Genomic DNA, 27,143 nt, shown 5'->3' with positions numbered 1-27,143 from the left:
TAGCAAGACCCTATCTCTAAATAAAACCTAAAAAAGAGCTGGCGATGTGGCTCAGTGATTAAGTGCTCCTGGGTTCAATCTTTGTTACTAAAAAAAACCAAAATTTAAAAATTAAAAATAAAAAACCTGGAATACTGTTTGCACAATCCAAATTTTAACAAACAAAGCCAAATGGCTTAGTCAACTAATAAATACAAATTTTTAAAAGACTAATGTTATGTATAACTAATAAAAAAGCAACAACAAAAAAACTTATGAAAAGGGAGAAACAATTACATTACCTGATCCAGACCCCGATGTTGTCATATCATAAATTAAATCTTTTAATGTAGTACCCTCTGAAATAAAAGGGCGATCTAATGAAGGATCCTCTTCATTTGGCACTCGATGGTGAATGACAGTGCGGTTATGGCAGATATAGACCATCAACATGAGTGAGATGCAGACGAAGCAGACCGGTCCAGCAATGACAGCTGCCAGCTCCACGGGACCAAGGCCAGGTGACTGCTTTACTGAAAAAGGGCCTCAAGTGAAATAAACATCAACAACAGCAAATAACAATGTAGAGGTGGCACCCACATTTTCCTCACCCTCCTCATTTCCTACAATTGGCTACTGCCACCACTTAGTTATAGATCTTCATCACAGCAGCCAATCAGGCTCAAAGCCAGGAGTGCAGATTCAGTCTTCCCCCATTGCCTCCCCAACCCTCTTCATGATCACAAACTCTGTCAATATCTTCTTACTCTTCCTGTGTTCTCCACCCATCATCTCAATTACAAGGCCACTATCACCAAAATCCTAGGATCTCCCCATTTGTCACCTTAGGTCACTAATAAAGGAATCAATAATCTAAAACAACGTGCATTAATGTCTTTTAGAATTTGTTTTTTGCAGTAATGGGTACTGAACCCAGTGCCTCGTGCATACTACCAGTGAGCTACATCCTCAGTTCCATTTTTTTCCCCAAGTATTTTTGGCTTGTCTTCTTATTCTAAGACCAGTACATGCTTATAGCAGGGGGAAAAAATGCAGATACAAATAAACAAAAAGTGAAAAACATTATCTATCACCTCACCATCTCAAAACAGTTCACATTTCAGTAGAAGTATTTTTAAATTGTAATAAAAAGAAAAACAATTTTTTTTTAAAGTACCAGGGATTGAATCCAGGGGTGCTTAATCACTGAGCCACACCCCCAGCCCCTTTTTTAGGTTTTATTTTAAGACAATGTCTTGATAAGTTGCTTAGGGCTTCACTGCATGGCTGAAGCTGGCTTTGAACTTGAGATCCTCCTGTCTCAGCCTCCAGAGACGCTGGGATTACAGGCATGCGCCACCACACCCAGTTTCAACAATTTTTTAAGGCAAAGTATATCCTTTGTTTTTTTAATGATTTATAGACATGTATGTATTTTTTCCAAGATTATTTTAACCACCTGAACTTTAAATTCCAGATCATTTATTTCCTCAATAACTAACATTTTGCATTGTTTCAGAACCACATTAATTATCATTATTTTAACATGCATCCAGAGCCTGACTGATTCACTGCTCACTACCATTTCTTTTCACACATCTTACCTATTCTTCAGATCTTCAACTGAATTAATTCCTTGTGTAGACTCCTATTTCTAGTGACTTCTTTCATGAATAATATTTAGATGCTTATACATTTAGTAACTATCTAAAGATGGTTGTTGCCTTTGTATACAAAAAAATCTAGATTTCAAGAATTCTGACAATCAATATAGAATGTTCCATTGCCCTCTTGATACTTAAAAAAGCAGAAAATCTAGTTTTTTTCCTTTTATAGGTAACCACTGTTTACGTGCATTAAATGCTTATAGATTTTGTTTTCATTCTTGAAATCATGCTTTTAAAAATTATTTGTATTTAAGTAATTAGTTTTTCATTAATCTTATCTGACATTTTTCTCTCTTCTGTCTATTCTCATGTCATTTTCTGGAATTCTAATACACATATTGTGTCATCTAGAACTGTTCCCCATTTCTCTCAATTTGCTCAGTAACTATCTTTTTCTCTGAATTGTAACAATTTCTTCAGCTTGGATATAAAATTACAAGCATCAGTCTGCTGTTAGCTCCCAATATTGCATTTTAAAAACATCCATCAACTAAGCTTTTCTCTAAAAGCAATCTTTTAACAATTATGAAATGTTCTCATTTTGTAGTGAACAACTGAAAACAGACCTTGGGCTGTCTAGAAGTTCTTCCCTAACAACTGGAAGCTTATTTCATAGGATGACATCTACTCTAACTTACCCAGTTCAGTCTACTTCTTTGAACCACTGAATCCTTTCATTTGATTAATTTTTTGCTTTGATTATTTTGAGTTGGAAATGAGAAGTTTATGTATGTTTAGCATTAAAAATAAGGTGACTTCACAAAGTTTTATAAATCTCTATTCAGATGTTGACAGTTTGAACAATGGAAATGGAAAATTTGGGAATTATCACTTTCTTTGCAATTTTAGAATTGTAAGTGCCTATATAAAAGTCACAAAGACATTATAGGCTGAGAGTGCTATCACAGGGAGCTGCATTAGCTTGTTGAAACCAGGAGGGCTGCCTTCCTTATGTAACTAATGGGCCTGGCCTCTTTCCTCTGAACTACAGCCTTGTTTCCTACTTTAATCAGCATGTGGCTTGGACCTACTGAGTGAAGAGTTAACACTGAGGTCTGACTCTGAACAATGGTCCCAGAGGCTCCCTAAAAGAGGAAGGCATTTGCCTCTGTAGTCTAACCTTACCCCAGTCCCTCAACTTAAGGTTCCAGTGGGATTTTGCAAAAGGTCCTTTCACTCATGTCCTCTTTGTATGGTAGGTCAATTCTTCACCAGACTGGTATCATCTGTATATAAACTAAAGAAGTTCCTCACAAGTGCTGGCATTGTGAGCAGCATTCTTCCATTAATTCTGCTAGTATTCATGTAAGTTTACACCATTTTTATATTCCTTTGATTATTACAAAGGAATTTGGGGAAAGTGATAAAATATTTAAATATGTACTCAAACTTCCATCTTAAACTAAAACTTTAAAATTAATCCAATCCTAAGAGTTGATGAAATCTTCAAATTGCTGGCTCCACAAGGACATTTTAAAATGTAAACTATGGGTAATGCCAAAAATCTAGAAACCATGTATACTTAACTTATACATAAAGATCATAAAACAAGGTGAAATTACAAAATGAAAACATTTAGATTTAAATTCTACTTTCAATTCCTGCTCATTAACTGTCTGTTTATTGCTTTTATAGGCAAGAGCACTACACAAAGAAGAAATTTATTCTGAGCACAAGGCAGGGAGACTGTGAGGACAAGCTGCTACTTTGGGACTTGTCAGAATTTGCTTTTAAGAGGCCAACCTATTAGGTATAATAAATCTCATTGAAAGTATATGCTGGAACCATCTTCTCTAACAACACAAATATCCAGGAGTCAGGATCTTGGTTATTCTTACAACTCTCCAACTATGAAAAAGTCAATTCCTATTTCTACCTTAAAACAAGTTATACTGGACAATTTCTATAATCCCTGTCAGTTTCTGAAGGAATTTCTCTGAAATCATAGTCAGAATCTAAGCACATTTTTTTGTGGAAGACAGAAAAGAAAAAAAATTGTACAACTTACCAGTAGTTGGGAGTTCTATTTTATTGCAGTGGTCCTGATTGCAACAATATGTTGTAGTAACAGACCCAGTTTTTGAAGAGGGTGCACATACAAATGGTCTGTCTCGAGGAATTAGGTCAATTTCAGCTATACACATGCTATTATGTATAACTTTGTCTGTAGTCTCTGTGACAGAGACAAAGCAAAGCCCATCTGTCACACAGGTAAAATTATCTTTTGTACAGAGGTGGCAGAAACACTGTAATGCTGGAAAGAGAACAAAATCCTATTAGGAAAAAAATTCAAGATTAACAGCTTAAAATTAGCCAATATTTCATACTATTATTATATTCTCAACCTTATTATTGCACAATTTCAATGCACTATTCAAAAACAACTCTTTGCTCTTAGACCTTCCAAATTCTGTTGAGAGTCACATACATGTGAAGCCCAAGGAAATAAATTTGCATAGACTTTTTCCTAAAAATGTTTCCAAGTGTAGAAAAAATGTTATGCAAAATTTCATAGAGATAAAGCACTGCCCTCCTATTTGAAACAAAGTGCATTTAAATTTTTAATTTAAAAATTTTAAATTTTAAATACCTGTTCTTAGTCCCATACTGCATTCACATACATCCCCACTGGGGAGCAAATGTGTGAAATCACTAACACCATTGTGGGTTGGAAATGCCATTTCAGTGGATTTATGGTAATGGAGTAATGCAAACAGATTCATACTGAGTCAGATACTCTTTATTCACTTTTGTGCAAACGTTGAGAAAGACATTTATCTTCTATCTAGGATGGGGGTATTCTCTCTCAGTAAAGTGCATCAATAATTCAAGAATGCTCCAACCTCATAGGCAACCTAGTTACATAAATAACTGGAGAAATACTAGTTCCATGTTCACTTATGTCTACTTGATCTTCACAGCTCAACTCCAAGAATGACCCCTGTACGTAAGTCATCTAATTATCACCAACAACCCATATACATAGACACCTACATACACTCAATCATGCTCTCTAATAAGGTTAAATGCTCCCCACGGTACACACTGCTTACCAGAACTGCTAATTTTGTTTTTCTCTCCCATATGAAACTATAAACTCCTTGAAGCCAGAGATCTGTGTTAATCATTTCTGTAAATCTATCATCAAGCACTATGCCTGATACACAGCAGCATTCAAAAAATGCTTGTTGAATGAACAACAGAATGGGTACTTACATCTCACTATATTCTCATGATGTTGCAAAGTACAGACATGTCCTTAAGTCCAATCAAACTTGCTTCAAACTCACTGGCAAGGGAAAAGGAAAAGTCCAGATACAGGAAATGGCCATTTAAGATGAGACCAGTTATGAAGTGCTAGGCAGACAGGCAGGCCAGAAGAATGCTAACTCCCTGAATGACTGACTAACAATACAGGACTTAAGTCAGCAGGCCCAAGTTGCTCAAACCCTGCACATTCTCAATAAAGCCCAATCTTCAGGACTAGCCTTGGCTGGTTCCTGGGACATGGGTTTCCAAGTCTTTGGAATATTCTCCCTGATAACAATGTTTCTGTTTGCCTGAGGTCTTCAGTACCAATTTGATAATTTATGCTACCAATATGATTTATAGTGCATACCTCTCTTTGATGTTGGAGCTGGGAGGGCAGTAAAGTCTGAGTAGCTGAGGTCAAGTCACACAGACTGCAAGCCTACATGACTGACCCTCCGATTAAAACCCTGGACATCAAAGCTCAGGTGAGGTTGCTTGGTTGGCAACACTTTGCATACATTGTCATGTGTTGCTGTTGAGAGAATGAAGGCCATCTGTCAACTCCATCATCTACTCCACCATCTGTAGACACCTGGAACGGGACTGCACCTCTGTGCCTTTCCCCTTTGCTTATTTTAACTTGTATCCTTTCACTGTAACAAACCATAGCCAAGATGATAATAACTTTTCTGAGTTCTGTGAGTCCTTCTACCAAATCATTATGCCTGAGGGTGATCCTGGGACTCTCCCTGACTTGCTAAACTCACTCAGGAATGTCAGGTTCTCCTCAACCAGCTGTTTCTTGATTGCTCCTATAATTATCACACTTGTCTGCTATCTTTACAGACCAGCAGTTTTGCCATAACCATTATAAAAAAAAAAAAAAAGTTCTCTTTCTTCCTAGACACTTATTTGACTTACATCTTCCCAAGTACGAAAGGAACTCAAGAAAACTAGCAGACACAAAAATAACCTAAGTTAAAAGAGATAGCTATTATTCATGGTGATATTTGCTAGAGTATAAGACCCCTGGGTATAATTTTCTAAGGAGGGGTTCTGAGCTAGGAATTCATGGTCCAGCTTCTCAAATACATGAATCCCATCAACTATAAGACCAAATGTTAAGTATCTGCATTTTCAAGCAGAAAGTCTGCTTTCAACAGAATGCACAAAGGGATCTGTAATCTACAAAAGATTAAAACCAGGCTGGAGTTATAGTTCAGTGGTACAGCACTTGCCTCACATGTGTGAGGCACTGGGTTAGATCCTCAGTACCACAAAAATAAATAAAATAGAGGTATTGTGTCCATCTACATCTAAAAACAAAATTTTTTAAAAAACACTAAAACCACCAATGCTGTTATCATCCTCTCTTGAATCCTCCTTGCTCATGAGTAGTTAGTTGTTCAACCTATGTAGTCTAATTATTACCTTTACCAGTTACTCTACCAAACGCTTAGTATGCAAAACTCACAGTCACAGCCCTCAAAGAGTTCCAATGACAACTGCAGGAGAGTACAATACAATATGGCAACTGCTACATCTAAAAAATACTGTCATGAATAAGTTCAAAGTATTCTAAGACCACCATGACTGCCATAGTATACCTAAGGGGTAAATAAATACTATGTCTAACAATCAAGACTTACTAGGGTAAAACTCTCTAACTATTAAGATGATCATGTCTTTCTTAACCTTGGGTTTATACATACTCTCTTAGTTAAGTTTAAACCCCTCTCTTCTGCCCTCTCATCCTTTAAGATTTTATTCAAACAAGATCTTCTCCAAACGTGCTCTATACATCTTGCCTTCAGAAAACTGAGAGCTCCTTTCAATATGTTCCCACATCCCTCTCCATACCTTGAAGACAAATCAATCTATTTACAGTTTGCTGTTAAAATGTCTCTCATTAGCTTAAGAAGGGCCATATTTTGTTTCATTATGTCTTTCAGTTCTGGATCCCTAGATAAGGATCAGAAAAACATTTGCTAAAACAATGTTTCTGATACAAGAGGTCACAAACATAGCGGGAAAAGGAGTTTAAGATAGTTGTGTACACATTTAAAAAATATTTTCATTTCAAAGATAATCCCAAAACAATAATAAACATTCTGGATGTTCTGGATCAGAAGTAACCACCAGAGCTAACCAAGCACTGTTGCTAAGCTTTCACTGCTGCTTCTGCAACTGTGTGAAGATCTCATTTGGGTCAAATGTCCTTGTGGCATACTTTACACAGAGAAAAACTTCACTGTAATTATAACAATAAGAAATGTAGAGAACTTGAATCATAGGAGCATTTGGCAATACAGGCACAGCATAAACAAAAGCCAAAAGCCTAACAGCCAATACCATGCACATAATATATGGAAATCCCATAAACATAAAATATGGAAATCTTATATGAATCCTAACTTTGTAGTTCGATTTGCAAAAGTTCATTAGTACTGAATGTGGTTCTAAGTACAGGATGATATTTCTCCATTCTCACTTCTGGCAATAATTAATTGGTTTAGAAAACTATTTAATGAAGATTTCAATAATATAATATTGTTAACCTTATTTTCCAGTGAACAAAACAGCTGAGATCTCATTAAAATTGATATTTGAGGAATATTTGCTGGCAAGTGTTTTGGTTAGGTATCAGGTCTCATTATCCTGAACTTACCAACAAAGCCCTGAAGTCATTAGGATCATCTTACACAACACTAATGATGAGAATAGGCACTTGCAGCTTTTATTATCACTGAAGTTAAAACACTGAAACAGATTTGAAATGGAATCAGACCTAAGGCTATTCTTTTTCTACTGTGAAACCTAACATCATCTGTCACACTAAATAACTGAATTAATTTGAGTTTTTTTAATAGTTGTCTTTGTATTTAATTTGAAGATTTGATTTATAGTGGTAAATGAACCAGAAACACAAGGGGGTTGTATCTAGTTTCATGTCTATGCAATTTATGTAACATCATGAAAAACACATTATGTCAGTACTTTTTCTTTCAAAGAGATTATTACATTATAGCAAACATGAAAAAAGAGTTCACTAAAAGGCTTTTCTTAACTACTCTTTCAATAAGAACAGGTCACTAGACAAATATAAACATCATACAACATAAATTTATCCCTAGTGAATTTTAAAATTCTATTTTGTCACTCTTAGTTATCTTGATTAAATACAAGATTATTGTTATGTGACATGGCAAAACAGTTTAAGGAAAAACTAAAACAGAAATTTAAAGATTCCTGTAAACATATGAATTTTAATTCCCATTTCTCAAAAATTCAAATTAATTTTACTAATAGATCTTGCCCCTAGCTACATCTCCATCTTTTATTAAGCTAGGTTTTAGTTTTAATTTTTTAATGCATGCACACAGCAAAATTTCATCTAAAAGAGGTATAAAATGATGTGTCCTTCCTACCATACCCAGAGCCCAAGTTCGCCTCCACACTCTGCAACACCAGGTCACAATTTGACTCTTCCATTGTATCTGCAATAATTCATTGAGCATCTCTAAGTGCCAGGTATTATGTGAGCTACCAGATATAGGGATGAATAACAAAGTCATCTGCACTTATGTAGTTCATTAGGGTAGATGAGTAAGGCATTAAATAGATAATTAAAACTCAGTACCAAGGAAAAGAAAGTACCTCAACTCTGCTGAGGTAGAAAATGTATCAAGAAAAGCTGCACAGGGCATTCAAGTTGGAACTTGGAAAATGTGTACAATCTGTTAGATAGATACTTACGGGAAAGAAATTCTGACTGGGTTGGTGTTTGTTTGTTTTGAGGGTGGCTTTGTTTTGTTTTTTGTGTTTTCCCTCGGTGGCAGGATTTCAACCTTAGTGGTCAGAATACCAAGTAAGTTCTCATAGTTTAAATAACTATTCAAGATGCTAAATAAAATGCTTTCATGGTTCAGAAAAATGAACATACCTACACAATGTTTTACTGAGATCAAGTGAGATACATTAACACACTTTGAAACTAATAAAAATTTTATGTAATTATATAGAATTACCACATATGATAAAAACTCACCAACAATGAAAACTTCTTCACAAAAGTGGTACCTAAAATTGTGCTGTAGAATACTAGGTTGACAGAACCACATGAAAACTTGAAGATCAACGAGCTGTAATTCAATTCTGTTGTATTATGAAAATGAGGAAACCAAAACATAAGGAGTACCAAAAATGATCTGTAATGATACTCTATCCAGATTACAGGTGGAGGTGAATTCTCAGTGGATTATCATCATGAACATGAATGAAATAAATGTGGGTACTTTCTGTACTGGTACCCCTATGCTACGTAACCCTAAACTTTAAAGGCTCCCTGGTGGATCAAGGACAGCTTCCTCCTTAGACCCCTAGAATTCGAAACTTCTCTGCTTGACAGCAAAGAAAAAACCCCAAATTCCTTGCCTGGTACCTTTCTACTAAATTGTCCAACTTCCCTACCATGCTCCTATGCTCTACTAGTAGACATAGCTTTCTTAATTCTGAGACTTACGTTTCCTCACACTTCAGCATTTCCGAAATCTGGATACACCTCACAATCAAGATAAAAAGGAAACTCCAGTTCCTCCAACAGACAGGCAGGACAGAAGGAGTTGCTGCAACCTACCCATGTGCAAATTTGGCTATGCATAGAAGGTATTATTCATTTAACCATCACTTTATAATTAATCTGCCTAGGGAGCTCTTCTGCAACTAAAATTTAACTTAAGTTGGGTCCTTATTAAAAGGTCTGAATAAAGACTTCCCTACACTCAGTACTAAAAGGAAAAGCTATTATGTTTGCAGGAAAGCATGAGTTCCATGCCAGGAAATCCAAATACCAGCAATGAAATTTCCAAATATCACAGAATAAATCAGAATTTTCAAAGTCTGTAGATGTTGGTGTGATGTGAAGGACTACCAAAAACCAAACACCTAGCCTGTTAAAGAAAGTGATAATTATAAAAAGAGACAGCAGGACCATTAGTTATCTTCACTGTATTAGAGTTGAGAGTGATAAATCCCAAGTGGAGGTTCTGGCTTTTCCAACTACAGAGGATTATTATGATTATCTCATTTCAAAGTGTCTGGAGGGCACACTTGGAAGCACTGTTACTTCTATACCTCCAAGGATTGATTCATAAGTCCATCTGTCTAGAGAAGTGAAGAGCAGAGAGATTTGTATAGTACATGAAGTACACATTTCTATCACCCTTGCCAAAGAAACAAAAAAACTGCATCAAAAACCTCATCTTCCCAGGCCTGAAGTGAAAGTGTCTACCCAATTTAACCCCTCTTTTTATGAAACCATTTTAATACTCTTCTTTTCCAGCTCTTGCCCTCTCTATCCTTCCATCACCTACTTTCCCCAATCCCAAATTCTACTGAAACAGCTCTCTGAAATTCTCTGGGGATGTCCTTGCTGTTTTTTTCTAAAATGTCTTAGGATATGAAACACAGTGACACCCTTCCTTTATTAGTTGACATGAAATTACACTTCCTGAACTTATTGTGCTTTCAGTCTTTTGCTACATTTCAAATCTGCATCTTTGAACTTCCTGGTCTTTCACCTGTGCTCCAAATTCATGTGTAACTGCCTCCAGAAAATTCCCTGCTAGGCTTACTTTCTAATGCAAAGCCAACATATTCAAAACCAAATATAGTATTACTCCTACAATTCCATGATAAAAAACAAAAAACCTGGATCTAGGCTCTTTCTTGCTAAGACAGCTCAGCAGCTAAAAAGGAAGACTTCTCTGATCAAAGGCAGCAATCCAATCTTTTCAGCATTCTAACTTTTCAGATGATACCCCTGTTTCCCTTGCCCTGACCACTAGTACACAATTATACTTTATTTTGCAGTGAGTACATTTCCACATATTACAAACATACACAAACAGACAGATGAAAGACCTAAACAAGTCCTTTATTCAGTCTACTTAGCTCCGTTAAAAGCAGATCACACTACTGGTGGCAAAGGTAAAAGAAAAAGTCAGAAGGTATAAACAAATCCTTTCAGGTACTAATGTCAATCCCTTCCACCATCTAACCTATTCTTCTATGCCAGTTCTCCTGAGTCATCTTCCTTCCCCCTTTTCTCCATTCCCAAGGCTGTGCCCCTCTCTCAAAGAGACCCCTTTCCTCTTTCTTGGCCCTCTTACCTGGCTTAAGTGCACCAGGTAGGTTCTTTTTCTTCTTTAACAGGCTGTTTCTGTGTAGACAAGGTTAAAACCCTGACTACCTACTCCCTCCAGCCTACTGCCTGTTTTGTTCCTCAAGCATTCATTGGTTCTTCTCAACTCAACACCCTGGGGATTACCCTGCAGCAGTAATGTCAAAGTGAGCTTGTCAAAACACAGAGCAATCTAATCTAAATGACTCGTTTTCTCCAAATTTAGGGTTTCAGAATAAAAATGTAATTTTCCCAGGTAAATTATATTTACTTCTGCCTCTTTTAAAGAAGTATTATTTATAATGTTACTCATATCTCATCTTAGAAGAATGGAGGCACTGCTGGATTCCCATCCACTTTTTTTCCCACAATACGTTCATTTTCTGATCTCTTATGCTCCATGGAATTAGCTAATAAAATGTTAAGTGATATTGGAGAAAGCAGCACTAAGAATAAGCTGTCCAATGGCAAGATGAGATTTAACAGAGGGGGATTATCACAAAGGCTCTCGTTTAAGTTCAAAATAAAATAAATTACACAAGTACTAGATAAAAGATCTACTTAGCAGACTTGGGAAACTGTTTAATAACAAATTTTAAGAGAATTTACAATATTTACAGTTAACTATATTCATGATGGTAGGAAAAACAGGGCACAAAAATCCCACAAATGTCCAATATGACAAGTATTTAGTATCACTCGAATATGAATCTGCCACATCAGTCAGAAAATCAAAGAATTAAAGTAGTAACAGAAAGTTACCCTAGCTATGGAAACAAACACCTCCTTATATAGATGTAGCAACTGAGTCCATATATCTTATTACAAACTAAACTATGCCAGCCATGGTGGCACACACATGTAATCCCAGAGGCTGAGGCAGGAGGATTGAGAGTTCAAAGCAGCCTCAGCAACTTAGTGAGGCCCTAAGCAACTCAGTGAGATCTTGTCTCTAAATAAAATATTTTTAAAAGGCTGGGGATGTAACTCAGTGGTAAAGAACCCCTGGGTTCAATCCCCAGTACCAAAACTACAGCAACAACGACAAACTAAACCATGACACAGAATACAGTAAATTTTGTTTCATAAAAAATAATTTCCTAACAACTACAGCTTTTCCCTACAATGAAACTGGCTTCCTCAAAATGTCATGGTTTCCTTTTCATTAAAAAGATTTTAAGAAGACGCTTAATGACCAATAGTCAAAGATGAAGCAGGGAATCTTCCACACTGAATGACAAGTTGGTCTAAAATCTCACACTCCATTAGTTTAGTAAGATTGCTATTTTACAAGTTATATCAAGTCAGAAACCCAAGTTTTTATTTTACAACCTACATTTTTTTTTTTCACGGTCCTGGGGGGGATTGAACCCAGGGCCTTGTGCTTGCGAGGCAAGCCCTCTACCAACTGAGCTATCTTCCCAGGCCCTGTGAGATTCTTCAGGGTAAGGACTGAGTGCTTTTTGCATGTCTGTGTCTTTAGGTCTTTGCTCATTATTTGGTACACAGATAAATCCAGTGTGTTTCTTGAACAATCACAGAATATTTCATTAGCATGCAGGTAGTTGTTAACCACCAGAAGACTCAATAAAATAGCAAAACAAGCAAATTTTCTCTTTCATCCTTTACTACCTTCCTCTTTGAAGTTTTTTTCCTATCAGTGCTCTTATTTCAACTACCCCAAATTCCCACATAGGTACCTCCCTCCAGCCCATTCGATGTAATAAATCTCACTACAGAAAAACCTTTTCCTCAATATACATGGAGAGCAACAGCACATGTCCAAATAACAAATGAATAAACCATCTGAACCAGAAGGAATGTAGCATATTGTAAATGGCTTATATGCTGTTATTAATTTCATAATTTTTTTATATTATATTGTTTCTAACCTTTACTATGTATCTATCAACAGAACTGGGAAGGTAAAATGATGGTACTACTATGAAAGACCATGCAGCTATTTATAAAAAAAGAAAAGATGATTTTCATTATGTAGCAATGTAAGCCATTTCCTAATATGTATTAAGTGAAAAGCCACCATGTACAACAGTGTATTTGATGTATAGCAACATCTGTGTTTTAAAAAGGAAGGAAGGAAGACAAATACTGGCTTATATACTGTATACTACAAAGTGTCACCCTATGAAGATACAAAAGAAATAGGTAACCCCGCTCCCAGGAAAGGAACTAGGTGCCTAGATGATAGGAGTGGGAAGAGACTTCACTACATACCCACTTACGCTTTTGAAAAATTTGAATGTATTATACCTACTTGAAGTTATTAAAAAATTAAAATGCCTCTCTATACGCCATCCTTTTTCCCTTGCTCCTTCAAAACTGTAACTCTTCATATTCATCATATGGCATATAGCCACTTTACACTAATTTAAAATTTATGTTCTTTCTAGAAAATAATTTGCCAATATTCACTAAAAGCTTTTTAAAAGTTTACCCCTTTTGATCCATTCATTCTTCTCCTTAGAATTTGAAGAAATAACAGATGAGAGCAAAGATACAGGCACACAGATGTCTGTTACAATTTTATGATGGAAAACCTTTATGAATGACAATGATGACAGAATAAATTATGATGCAATCATAAATGGAAGACTATATGAATATTAAAACTTATACTCTAAAAGCATGTTTAAGAGAGGCAAATGGACACATTATCAACTGAACTGGAAGAGCAGAAGTAAAACTATGTATGGTATAATTATGATTACTGTTCTGCCAAGTGACTTTTTTTGTTTCACTTCAATGAGTTGAGGGGGTACGTTAACACAGAAGGCAGATGTGTGCACTCAATGTTACCAAAAGTCCTAAAAAGAAATGGGAAACTTCTATTTCTGCCAGTGAGTGTTGAAGCAATAACTGAATTTCTTATCTTTCCCCAATCCAAACATACTTTTATATAGTTTCTTATTAGATTTTAATTTGACCCCTTGGTATTAAGAATATAGTTATTAAGCTCAAGGAATTCAGAGACAAAAAGACTTAATTTGACTCTTAGTTTGCCAGTCATCCACTAAGTAATCCTCAGAAGTGACTTAACTTATTTGAGCCTAAATTTCTTCAAATTATTTCCTAAATTTATAATAGTACCAGTCACAGAAGGTTTAAGGGTTAAATGAAGATTCATTTGAGGGCTAAAACATACACAGTGCCCAATATCTAATAAAATGCTCAAAATTTGTTTATGCATTCATTCAACAAGTATTTCTTTAAAGCTCCTACTATGAGCCAGTCTGTGTTCTACATATTGGACAGAAAATCAGAGCTAGCCTTTAGACAGCTCTAGGAAGCAACACTGACAGAACACAATGTAAACCACAGCCACAAAAGCAGTGAACATTCACAGGAGCAATTATCTCTCTTCCAAACAGTTTTCTAGTAATATGACTGTTTGAACAGGGCTAACCTAAGAACTTTGCTGTAGTAGCATGAGAGGTACTTTCAGCCCCAGCATCAAAGGTAAAAGGATGTCACTGTAAAGTTTCAGGAGACAACCTGGTCCTTGGTATAGGCCAGGATGTCCTGTAGGGGGACCTCCAATGCCCGCTTCACCACCTTCTTGGTATCATTTTTAGCAGCTTTTCCAAGCAATAAGTCAAATCCATGACCAACACATTAGGATCAGGCACTCTGAAAGCCATGCCAGTGAGCTTCCCATTCACCTCATAGATGACCTTAAAGCCTTGGTTAACACCAGTGAATATACTGATGATATTTTGGGCAGCCCCATGGCCATTATGCCACAGTTTGCCAGAGGAACTGTGGTCATGAGGCCCTCTATGATGATAAAGTTGCCATGCCTTACACAGAGATGCTAAACAATGGTAGAGGAAGCACAACAAACTTGAGGTAGCTACTTCACGGTTCTCACCCTTCACAGACTTGAGGGCATCAGTAGAAAAGGCAAAAACGATGACCCTTTGGGCTCTACCCTTTGAGAGAGCCCCAGCCTTCTCCATGGTAGTGAAGACACCAGCAGACTCCATAACATATTCAACATCAGCATCACCCTATTTGATGTTGGTAGGATCTTGATTCGAAAAGATGGAGATGGACTTTCCATTGATAAAAAGCTTCCAGCTCTTGCCTTGACTGTGCCATTGAACTTGTTATGGGTGGAATCATACTAGAGCAAGTAAACCATGTAGCTGAGGCCAGTGAAGGGGTCATTAATGGCAAACAATATCCACCTTGCTGGAGTTGTGTGACCAGGTGCTCAATACAGTCAGATCCATTTTATTCAACCTTCACCATCATGTCTCAGAGACACAGCTAATACTACATAAGAATATGCAGTTGTCTAATAGGGAAGAACAGATAGCCCCCATACTACTCTTAATTAATTACCTTGGTAAGGGTAAGCTGAATCTGACAAAACTTAAATGATGAAATCGAGTTTGAGGAATATTTATGTAGCCTTTGTGTGTGTGTGTGTGTGTGTGTGTTTAATAAAAAGGATAAAGGAGAAGAAATAATTGTAATCATAGGGAAAATGAGTATTTGAGAACAGAAAGATTCAAGTTTATACATGGATAAAAATAAGAGGGCAAAGAATGAATGCAAAATGCACCATGAAAAGGAGGAGAGAAAAATAAGGGGGAAAAAAAACACAGAGCATTTGTTCACCGGAAAGCAATCTGCAGTGCTATATTACATATTTAGTTATATTTTCAGTATCAAGACTAATTTTACAATGCTCTGGTGTGATGTGGAATCAGAATTTATTTTTCCTCATTGAGAAACACAAGCAAAACTGGTGGCCTCTGAGTTATGATTTTTTTTTCCAAATGTGAAATGAGATAAAATAACTAAAACTACTTTAACTTGTTTATTTTGGTAAAATAATTATATATAATTATTGTTGAAGGAAATCTACAATAGCCCATCTTGATGTTTTATTTAAATCTGCTGCACACTGAATAACAAAATTAAAATGTCAGTTTCTCAACTGGAGAATACTCAAATCAACAGCCATGTGCTAAACAAAGACACTTAATTAGAGCACATTATAGTTCAATTTGGGAATGAATACATCAAGCCAAAAAAGAAAAAAAAATACATATTTTGTGCATGTGTTTGTGTGTGTGTATACACAAATGAAAGATCATAGTTTCTGCTTTTCTATCTCTATGTTCCTCTTCAGGTACAGAGCTATCCCCCATGTTCAGGGCTCACAAACAAATACTTTAGTTCTAGCTTCTAGTAGAAAAAGTCAGTTTTGTTTTTCTCATGAGACCTGTTTGTACTTCAATGCATATTTAAGGATCTTATATTGTAGAAATGTAATAGGATGCCTGCACAAGGTGTCCTAGAACTATAAATATACACTATTATGTAATCAGTGAGGTTCACACCTAGGAAATCTAGATATCCTGAAGCATGTGAACAAAAATAAGAAGATTTCAGTCCTTCTAGTGAGCACAAGGAAACACTGGAACAGACCTAAAGTACCCAGTAACTGCAGAATAAGGAAAGTAAATAATGAAGTGATAAAAACCAATTGTTCACTTTATTTCCCAATGGTTCCTATACAAAAACTTCTACAACAGGTTCTGCTGAAGTACAGGAAGTTTGTTTTTCCCCCATGAAATGAGAATACCTCTAACCAAAGAATGCCTCTCATGCTAATGCATGTGGGTATCTTTTATATCAGTGTAAGACTGGGACAGTAGGCCCACAATCTGCTTAAGTGTGGTCTCTCCTAAAGTCATTATTCCCAACAACCATCAGTCAGAAATGACACAGCTTTTCAAGCAGGAAACCCAAGCAAAAACACTCTAGACCTGGCCTACCTATTTGGGACTGTTTGAAGAAAGGTATATGTCTGACTCTATTCATCTTTGATGGTAGCACTCTGATGATGTCTGCCAAATGGAAATAAGCCAAAAAGATAAGAACATTAGGAAAATGCTTTGTAAGCCAGGTTGAATAGTTTAAAGTTGCTCTCTATTCATTATCCCCTAGCTTTTAGCAAAGCTTGATTTAAATGTCCTAGCCTTACATCAGCTGGTCCATTGGCATGAGGGAAAGACAATTTGTCCAAACTTGAATCAGAAGTTTAAGTTGGACAAGAAAGATAGTGGCAGTAGTACTAAACTAAACCCTGAATACATGTTAAAGAGAAAGCCTGAGGCAGGAATGGTGGTATATACCTGTAATCCCAGCTACTATAGAGGCTGCGGCAAGAGGATCTCAAGTTTGAGGCCAGCCTCAGCAACTTAGCAAAACAGTTTCAAAACAAAAAGTAAAAAGGGCTGGGGATGTAGCTCAGTGGCAGAGCATCCCTGGGTTCAACCCCCAGTACCATAAAAAAGGGGGAAAAAAAAGAAACAAACAAACCAAGCCTGAGAACAAGAATAGGACTGCAGGTCCAGTGATACCCCTTTACTCACTTGGAGATTCTCTGTGCATTGTAATCTTGGTGTTTTAATGAAAGTGGCAGGCTCCTCATGAATTCTCAATAACAGGCAATGAGATCTATGTAAACTATCAAGTTTCCTTATTTGCCCTTGCTGCTAGAAAAGTAAAAGTTAATTATCATGGTCAATTGTCAAAGCTTTCCTCAGTTAAAGTTACAGATAACTGTTCTCTTTCTTTTCTCCTTTTACTTACTTGTTCTTACCTTTTGTGGTCACTAGTTTGGTTTCACCAATTTTTTTATTTCAAGCTTACTAAACTCTTTTCTGTAAAACAGCTAGAACATAAGCCAATCAATAAGTAAATTTTTATCATACAACAAGGAAGGTACAAGATAGTGCTCATTTTGAAACCATGAATCCTGGGGAAGGTTTAGCCTGTATGTTAAACAGTAAACAAGTAAGTTGGGACTACACCTAAAAGTATAGAATTCTAGAATAAAGAAACAGAGCTTAGAGATAATTAAGTCCAACCTTTTACCTAACGCAAGAGTTTTTTCCAGTTTCTCAAAGAGAAGATTATCTAGCATCTACCTGGATATTTCCAGAGACAGAGAACATACTATCTTATAATGTTCCATTTCACACCAGCTACTTTTGATAGAAAGTCCTTCCTCACATTGAGCTGAAATTTGCCTCTCACTACCTATTTCTAGTTCTCCCAAAGATAATCTTCTACTTATTTAAATATGCAATTCCCACTTATATAATACCAACTGATGTCAAGCTTGATGTCAAGCTAGGTACTTTAAAAACACTGCATAAACTATCTTCACAAGGACCGTGTAAGTTAGGAGTTATCCTCCTTTGGGATGTGGTCCCAGAGAGATACGCGGATTAGAATATAATTCCAGAAAAAGTATGTCAGGTTTTAACACCTATTCTTATAAACAAAGATTATATTAAATTGCGGGGAACCAAGTCACATGAATTGAATCTGCCTTCAAAACTGGAAGGAAAGCAAGCTTTGGATCACTCTAAACAGAAAATTAAAGATGGTCTAGAGATACAATGAGACCAATGTTTGGCTCATTGAACAAAACAGTAGCAGGAAACACATTTAATAAGAGAGCCATCAGAAAACTCCAAGAGATAACAAAGGTGACATCTATACCACCACAAACATGAGCTGATCAGTAGTGTAAATTCATCTTCCAAACAAAAAACTTCCCATCATCTACCTTAGCTGGAAACCAGAACAGATTCCCAAGAGACCTACATTTTACTCACTGCAGTACAACCAAAAGATCATGTTTGGAATACATACTGCTTTGGTGTTATGGAGGTGGGAGAAAAATATAAAACATGAATCTGCAACCTAGGAGGGAAGAACACCATGGTGAGCAGAGCTCCAGACTCAAATGAGGACTTCAGGATTAAAATATTCCATGTAAGGTGGTCTTTTGGGCCACTGGAATCCAAAAGAAAAAGAGAATGAGGAGAAAAGGGAATACTGGTAAGTCTGTCTTTTCTAGGTTCTCTCTCATTTCCAACCAGGATCCAGTCTTTTATCTTAACTGCCTACTGAACAACTCCTTCGGCCACCTTCACTGCTAACTCAACATGCTCAAGACAGAATTAATTTCCCCTTAATCTTTCTCTCACCAAATTTCTTATTAAAGACATCTTCTAGGTATAAAAACTTCATTTCCACCCCCCTTTATGAAGTCCTTCTTAATTTCTGCTTGTCTTTTTAAAGTTGAGATCCACTGTCATTTAACAGACATCTACTGAGTGCCTACGATGCACCAGGCACTTTCAATGCACTTGAAATACCTTAGTAAACAAAACAAAGGTACCTGCTTTCATGAAGCTTATATTCTAGTAGGAAGAAGGAAACAATAACCATAGTAATAAAATATACACAGTAAGTAAATACAGTATATTAGAAGGAAGTGTTACAAAACAGAAAAGCAGAGTAGGATATCAACAATTTTTTTGAAAACAAGGTAAATAAACATCACTGAGAAAAAGGTGATGTATGAACAAAGGCTTGCAAGACATCATGGAAGAGGTTATGGAGATTATGTGGGGGAAGAGCACATATGCAAGGGAAGAGAATAACTCCTCTCGTTTGTTTGAAATGCCACAGACTCACATTTTCACTCCATTCCGATGCCATCAAAACAACTCCCAAACCTCCCTAGGTAACCACCCTGCTCCATTTCCTCTGGGGTAAAAAGTAAACATTTTTCCCATACTAAACCACCTGACTAAATTTCAAGATCCATAATTCTCTCAACCTACCTTTTATATCATGACCTGAAAATTCTTGAAAGACAACATGGTCCTTCTCCACACATGCCATTCTCCCTAGCCTACAAGTGCTTCCCTTCCAGATGCCATCCACTCCAAACCCTGCCATGCTGCAAGGCACAGAGATCAAACTCCACACCACTTCTGAAAAGTAGTCCTCATAGTTGCTATTATTGAGTCTGAATATATCTTATTCCTTCAGTGCTACATTTCTTTCTTCTTTCTTTCTTTTCATGTCCTCCTCCCCACCCCATTCTGAGATTGAACCCAGAGTCTCATGCATGTAGCTCTACCACTGAGCTATACCCCCAGCCCAGACTATTTCTTAAAAGCAAGTCTGTTTCATGTTTTTTTTCTATACTTCCCATCATGTTGATCATTACTAAATATTTGCAAAGAATAAATTAGCTGTTTTTCCTACAAGTTAATGCCTTTTGCCAACTTAAAAACACTTTAAAAATGTGTGTGTGTCCTGGGAATTGAACCCAGGGCCTTCTACATGCTAAGCATACACTGTGCCATGGAGTTACAAACCCGGCCTCATTAAAAATAAACAAAAAACACTTATTAGCTTTGCTCAACTGAAACAGAATGATTTTTACTTTAAAAAAATGCATAGGATAAAGTGTTAATAACATAGATTTTTCCCCCTAGTTCAAATGTCTAGTTCCATGCTTGTATTACTTACAGAAGCAAAGTTTTCTATGAACACATATAAATCAATAAAAATAAGTGATCAACTTCCATTCGACTCATCAGTTAAATTCAAATTATCTTAAAGTATAATGTCAAAGATGTCAAGCACCTGAGTAAACTGCAGTTGCAAAAGAGCCAAACTGCAATTAAGATAAGCTGAAGCAAATTCTCATGGCTGAAAGAAGAAATCCTTTCTGCTGGGGGCTTGAACATTATTTACTGTATAAAAAAGAAGCACAATAAATGCAAGAGCACTTACCCTGGAGTGCTTACATGCAGGCTGCCCCATTGATTAACAGCATGACCTCAGTTTCCTTGTTGGTAAAATGGAAACCAGAGGCTCTTCTATTTATAAACATTCATAGATACAAAATAGGTCCCAATATGAACCAACTCCTCCTGTCAACTCTGCCTATCCAGGCAGCTGGAGTTAATGGTAACAACTGAGTCTCAGAGGTTGGACTACTGTTAGTCTACATTTGTTCTAATTCGAGTAGGGTCTTTCTTTTATAAATTTATCAATAAAGGATGAAAGACAAAATATTAGCATCCTTGGTTAGTGTTGAAGAGAGTGGAGAAAAAAATGTTTGGTTAAAATCAGTGTCATCAAAAAGCAGAAATCTTCTGAGCCCTGGTCACCTGGACGGGAAACAAATGGACTTAAAAATAATCTTTTAGAAATTAACCAGCACGTAAGTAAAAAGTTTGTGTACTACTATACAACTATCATTCAGGGCTGGTTATGAGAATTAAATGGGATAAGACAGGTAGAATGGCTGGCACATAATTATATTATTTCAAGAAATGCCAAAGCAGCCCATGGGTATATAGTCTGCAAGTCATTTTTTTTTTTTTTTTTTTTTTTTTTTTTTAAGTTAGAAATTGTTTCAGATTGCCAGGCGTGGTGGCCAATGCCTGTAACCTCAGAGGGTTGGGGAGGCTGAGACAGGAGGATTGCGAGTTCAATGCCTGCCTAGCAATGTAGTAAGGCCCTAAGCCACTCAGTGAGAACCTGTCTCTAATAAAATGCAAAATAGGGCTGGGAATGTGGTTCAGTGGTTGAGTGCCCTGAGTTCAATCCCCGGTGCCCACCCCCACAAAAATAGAAATTATTCCACATTGCCAAAACGAGCAAGCAATTTATAAAAGGTCAAACATGACGTATAAAATTGGACCCAAAAAACTAATCATATTTACCCCACTAGTGTTTGATAAGGGATGTCCAAAAGAAGAAAACTGACAAGTTGGCCAATTTTAAGTTCATACTAAAGAGAAGCAAGCACCAGAAATCTACCTGTAATATGTGAGCTGAAAGTAAACTACACAGCCAAAAATGAATGTAATTCAGAGTGGCAGCAAATTTTAATGTTTGTGGTAACTGCTTAGATTTGTCATTGAGAAAATTCAGTTAAGAAAGGCATTAAATATTATCCTATGTATTAGAGTTTGGCTGGGTCAAGATAGACCATAAATTTGAGAAGACTAAAAATTTTCTGGAGCTAGTTTTATGAGACAAAGCATAAAAATCCCTGAGAAACATGCCAGCATCTGCCCTTAATTCCAGAAGCAGGAAGCAAAGATGTGACCCAATCACATGATATCAAACCACAGTCCATCTGCTCAGAGGACGCTGCATTATGTAAGCCATGACCAAAAAGATCAGCAAAAGGGATGTGGTTTGCCAACATCTTCAGGGGACTCTGTGGTCTAAAGAGACATGCCCTTATGTCACAAGGGTTACCCCATGGATAACAGCATTTTCAAAACTCACTTCAATTATACAGGAGCATATCTGATGCAATATAATGACACTTCGAGAATGACACTACAAACAGACCTAGGACGCTTCAGCAAGGGTCACTGCCACATGAGCACCACCACTGCCACAACAGGAACAAGATTTACCTCCCACGTTATTAGTTTGATCACATCAGTTCCCTCATTTAATTTCTTTCTTTTTTTGGGTGGGGGGTACTGGGGATTGAACTCGGGCACTTGAGCACTGAGCCACATCCCAGCCCTATTTTGTATTTTATTTAGAGTCAGGGTCTCACTGAGTTGTTTAGCACCTGGCTTTTGCTGAGGCTGGCTTGGATCCTCCTGCCTCAGCCTCCCCAGTGTCTGGGACCACAGGTGTGTGCCACCGGCCAGCTCCCTCATTTAATTTAGAAGCAGAGTATTATCATCTAAGATTCTAAACCTAACCGAGGTCTTTCAAATCCACCCTAACTCAATTATACTCCTTAACCCAAGACTGTCTTCCAATCTACAAGCTCATTTTTCTCAATCAGTAATCAATATACTAGGTCCTTTTACCAGCAATTTTAAACAAACAAACAAACAAAAAATTGACCTTTCCCTTGAAGACTTCTAATCTATAATCATTCTTCCTCTCTCTCACTTGGAGAACTCACTTCTCATAAATTCTGGGAAATTCAAGACCAATTTCACTTACGGAGGTCACCCCACTAATCCTGTTCCTCCTCCATCTTCAAATTCTTCACATTTTAAAGCACCATTTAGGGCACAAGATTTGGAATCAGAAAATTATACTTCCCGTGTCACTTCTGCCCTTGTGCAACCATGAGAAATTCATTGAATCTTAGTTGTATTTTGCATCTGTAAACAGAAGTGATAATATGCCTTTGAATTTACCATTAGAATGCCAAGCCCTGGTGAACACCCCTTCATGTTATTTTCCGTCACTCAGACTACCTATGTCATCTTTCTGTGTTGTTTCCAGCCACTTACTACAGTTGTTAGGATTGGGGGCAAAAAATAGAGGCTAATACATCCAAACCTCACAGTACAGAATAAGAAACCTAATACTAAAGAGTAACCTGTCAATTAATCAATAAAAACTTTTGTTTCCTGTCCTGAATTAGGGCCCAGGTCATTTGGGGATATAACTTTAATACTCATCAAATCCGACTGCCTGCCTTTCTGAATTCTAGCCACACTTCAAAACCAGTTTAAGTCCCACTGTCCGGGAAGGCTTCCCCAGTCACTCAGCCTACACTAACTATTTCGCTCTTTGAATACATATGCTTCTCTACAGAGGTGGTATTAAAAATATGTAATAATTGGCACTACAAAGGTACAAACCAATCAGAAAGGACATCTAATCAATCAAAACACAAGTGGTCCAAGGGGAACTGCTAGTTGAACATCAGTCCTAATTACTACTAAGAATACAAGAGTATCCTGAAATGCAAATATGCATACAGCTTCTCATCTGATCTTCACAATCTCATGAATCAGGCAAAACAAGTACCACCTATTTTCTGCAAAATAGAAGTGAATTTGGGACTAATGAGCAAATTAAGTAACTGCTTCTTTCACCACACCATACAACTTTTCATGATTACATACACAGAATCATAAATTAATATTGCATGACCCTTACTGGCATAAAACAGGACTTCTCAAATCGAATTCATTCAATCAACAAGTATTTATGCAGAACAAGATATAAAACACAGTACTGGGTTCTGAGGCCATGAAAGAAAATCTATGACTCTTGCCCTCTGGGTACCTAAAATACACCAATGCAGTTATATAACAGTAAGAGAAGGTAGAAATGGACAGCACAAGCTTTAAGTGCTGTAGGGTTCAAGGAGGTAAAGAGTTCAAAGACAACTACACCAGTACAGGAAGTAAAGTCTGAAAATACTATCTTCATGCTCCACAAAAGATCCAAAATTAAATATGTAGCAAAAAGGCTGAAGAGTCAGAAGTCAGTGGGAAAACAGAGATAACTGGAAATGAGGGTTTGCAGTTTAGAAGTGAGAGTTCTGGCTGGATACTCCAAGATGACCCTAATCAAGCCTCAAGTGTTGTTCTGGGTGCTGACTACAAGTGGGAAGTCCTACAAACTTGAACAGAGATGTCTCAGGAAGATTAGCTTGGCGGTAGCCCATGGAAAAGCCTAGATGAGAGCACTGGAAAACAACTAGACATGGGGGAGGACAGGCAGAACTAAGCTGATGGCAACATACCAAAAAAGGCAGAAGAGTTAGGTTTTAGGTAGAAAGGAAACAAGTAGTATTTTCAGATGGGATACATATGTAGACACAGTGGTGCTTAACTGTGTACCAGGGACAAGGAACCAATTTCCCTAGAGCAATCTATGTTGGAAAGAGCAGAAAGAAGCTGAGCAGAGAATACAACACTGATCCTCAAACAGTAAGGAACAACTGCAAGTCTTAAAAAGGGAAGCCAAATTCACATAGCATGTGAGCTTCTTCATATGTGTAAAGAGGAGGACTGAAATATCCACATAACCAGAGTAGGCAGATTAGGGGAGGTAATCTTGGCTTCAAGTAATATAAACATTTATATCAACTTTGTACTGTACATGTGCCACGTAAAATGTGAACTCCTCCCAGGATTGAACGAAGCAATATTCTGAACATCCAATTAAACCCAATACTGTTTCTTAAATACATAACACTTGAAGTACTGCAGGTGGAAGAGTGAACTATTCTTCAAGCAGTAGTACTGAAATAATATTTTTTATGCATAATTACATTAATTCTTCCATGTATTCACAGTTATCCTACCTCATTCCTTAGGTCAAGGACAAAAACACAGTTTCCTCCAATGCAGGCCTGTGTAAAGGGTCTCAAGAATATGTTAGGAATCAAAAAGAAGTCAATTTGATACTCAAATTGTGGAGGCAAAATCTTAAAGTAATAAATATCAAATGCTTATCTGATAAAAATGGGCTATGCTAATTTGGTGCATACATCAGGAGTACAGGTTTTGGAAACAGAACACTAAGTACAAATTCTAACTTCAGCACTTAGTACCTCGCACCTCAGTTTTCACATCTGTAATAAAATGGGGCAAAAGTCACTAGCCCTGACGGTTTAGCTGTGGGAATTAATATACTTTAGTGTTCTTTATGCATTTACATCAAAATAAACTCAATAAACAGTAGCTATTAGGATTAATAATAATTGGCATCTCCAGTCTTGAGGTTTTTTTTCAACTCTGGCTGTCCGATTTCAGAAACAGAAATGTACTTTTGCTGTATTGTAGTTGCTAATATTTCAGACTCTGTATTTTTAGTTCCCCATATTTTAGTTCTGTCGCCAACAAAGTTTTTCACTCCTACCTTCACTAGAGGAGATGACAACCATTTATCACTACCGGATTTCATATTTTGGAAAACCGCATAAGCATTCTCCCGTGAAAACTAGTTACACAGACTTTTGGTTCTAAAATACTGTCACTGATGAAAAAGAACATCACGAGCAAGGTTCCTTCGAGGAAATAAAAGCATCTGATCAATTCACAGAGTCATTCCCATTCAAACATTCCAAACCCCGCAGAGTGAGCAAACGTTCAAGTTTCTACTACGAAAACAATCCGTAGCCTTCTGGTAACTGGACTCACTTCAACACTTCCAGACGCACGAAAGAAGAAACATTCCGCGCATCTTCGTGCCTCCTCACACAAAGCTTCGCAGCTCCCCTACCACCAGCTCCTGGCTGGAGAGGCAGCCCTTTCCGCAGGGTTGGCCCGGGGCCGGCGCCAAAGCCCAGGGCAGCCCTGCCGAGCCGGGGGTCTCGGCCACACGGCGCCCCCCTCCCACCGCGCCGGGACGCCCTTCGGGCTCAGAGCCCACACCCGGGCCTGGGAGCCGCCGCCAACCCCAGCCCCGCCCGGGCCCGGCAGCCCCGGCCCGCTGGGGGCTGGGGTGCCGAGTGCAAGGCCACACGGTTCGGCCAGCCTCACACCTCCGGCCCGCGCCCACTCACTCTCCAGAGCGCAGCCCAGACTCGGACGGCTCCTCCCGACGCCGCCGCCCCGGGGAGCCCCGAGTGGGACGGCCTCCGGCTGCCCCGCACGTCCGCCGCGCTCGGACCCACGCTCCCGCCCGCCTGCGGCTCGCGTGGCGGCCGCTGCCTGGGCCCCAGCACCGCCACCTGCGCCCCCGGCCCCGCGCCATGTTTGAGAAAGAGCAGGAGCGAGCCAGAGGCCGGGCCCGGCCCGCGCGCCCCGCGGCCGCCCGCCTGCCCGCCGAACCTCACCCGTCGCCCCCGGGAGCAACGTGGCCGCCGCCGCCAGCACGAGGAGAAGCAGCCGGCGACGCGGAGCAGCGGCTCCCGCCTCCATGGTCCCGCTGCCACCGCCTGTGGCCCGGCCCGGCCCGGCCGCCGCTTCGCCTCAGCAAGGCTCGCCTCGCCCCACCTCCCCCGCCGCCGCGGCGGCCTCGCTCCGGCCCTTTGTAACTGCTCCGGGGACGCGCGCCCATTGGCTGCAGGGCTCCCGCCGGCCCCGCCTCCCGCCGGCTGAGAGCGCCCGAGCGGGACCCGGCCCGGAGCCCCGCCCGCGGGCCCGCCAGGCAGCCAATGTAGAGCCGCGGGCGCCAGCCTCTGGCCACGCCCCCCACTCCCGGGGCCGTGCTGCCAGACCCCTGCCCTAGCCCGAGCCGCTCGGGGCTCGCGGCTCGCGGATCCCGGCCCCCGACTCCAGAGGCGCGTGGGGGCAGGGTCTAGCCTGCCCCCGGCCTGCGGAGCTTCCAGCTCCCCGAGCGCGGGCCCGGGCCGATGGGTGTGTCAGTGTGTGAGTTGCTTTGGGAAAAAGACTGTGGCCACTTGACGCTCTTTTCTTCCACCTCCAACCGCACCCTGAACCTCCATTCACAGCCCCGCATCGGCGAACCCCCAA

At 38.8% G+C, this 27,143-nt stretch overlaps 1 protein-coding gene across 2 annotated transcripts in view; it reads right to left on the bottom strand.

The window, feature by feature from the left end:
- The window catches only part of TGFBR1 (transforming growth factor beta receptor 1), a 48,480-nt gene extending 21,801 nt beyond the window's left edge, over positions 1-26,679 (bottom strand). Inside the window, exons 1-3 of one of the 2 annotated variants that reach the window (XM_079112246.1) lie at positions 26,504-26,679; positions 3,655-3,900; positions 282-524 (exon numbers count right to left, since the gene is read on the bottom strand). In XM_079112246.1, coding sequence (XP_078968372.1) covers positions 282-524; positions 3,655-3,900; positions 26,504-26,588 — 574 coding nt within the window. In that variant the 5' untranslated portion in view covers positions 26,589-26,679. The remainder of the gene's footprint in view (positions 1-281; positions 525-3,654; positions 3,901-26,503) is intronic. The other variant, XM_079112247.1, reaches the window with a different exon arrangement.
- Positions 26,680-27,143: the final 464 nt, after the last annotated feature.

The sequence above is a fragment of the Sciurus vulgaris genome, assembly GCF_902686455.1.
Source record: "Sciurus vulgaris genome assembly, chromosome: 15".
Classification (NCBI taxonomy): domain Eukaryota; kingdom Metazoa; phylum Chordata; class Mammalia; order Rodentia; family Sciuridae; genus Sciurus; species Sciurus vulgaris.
The sequence above is the reverse complement of the archived record's forward strand: the minus strand, read 5'-3'. Positions and strand labels throughout refer to the sequence as shown.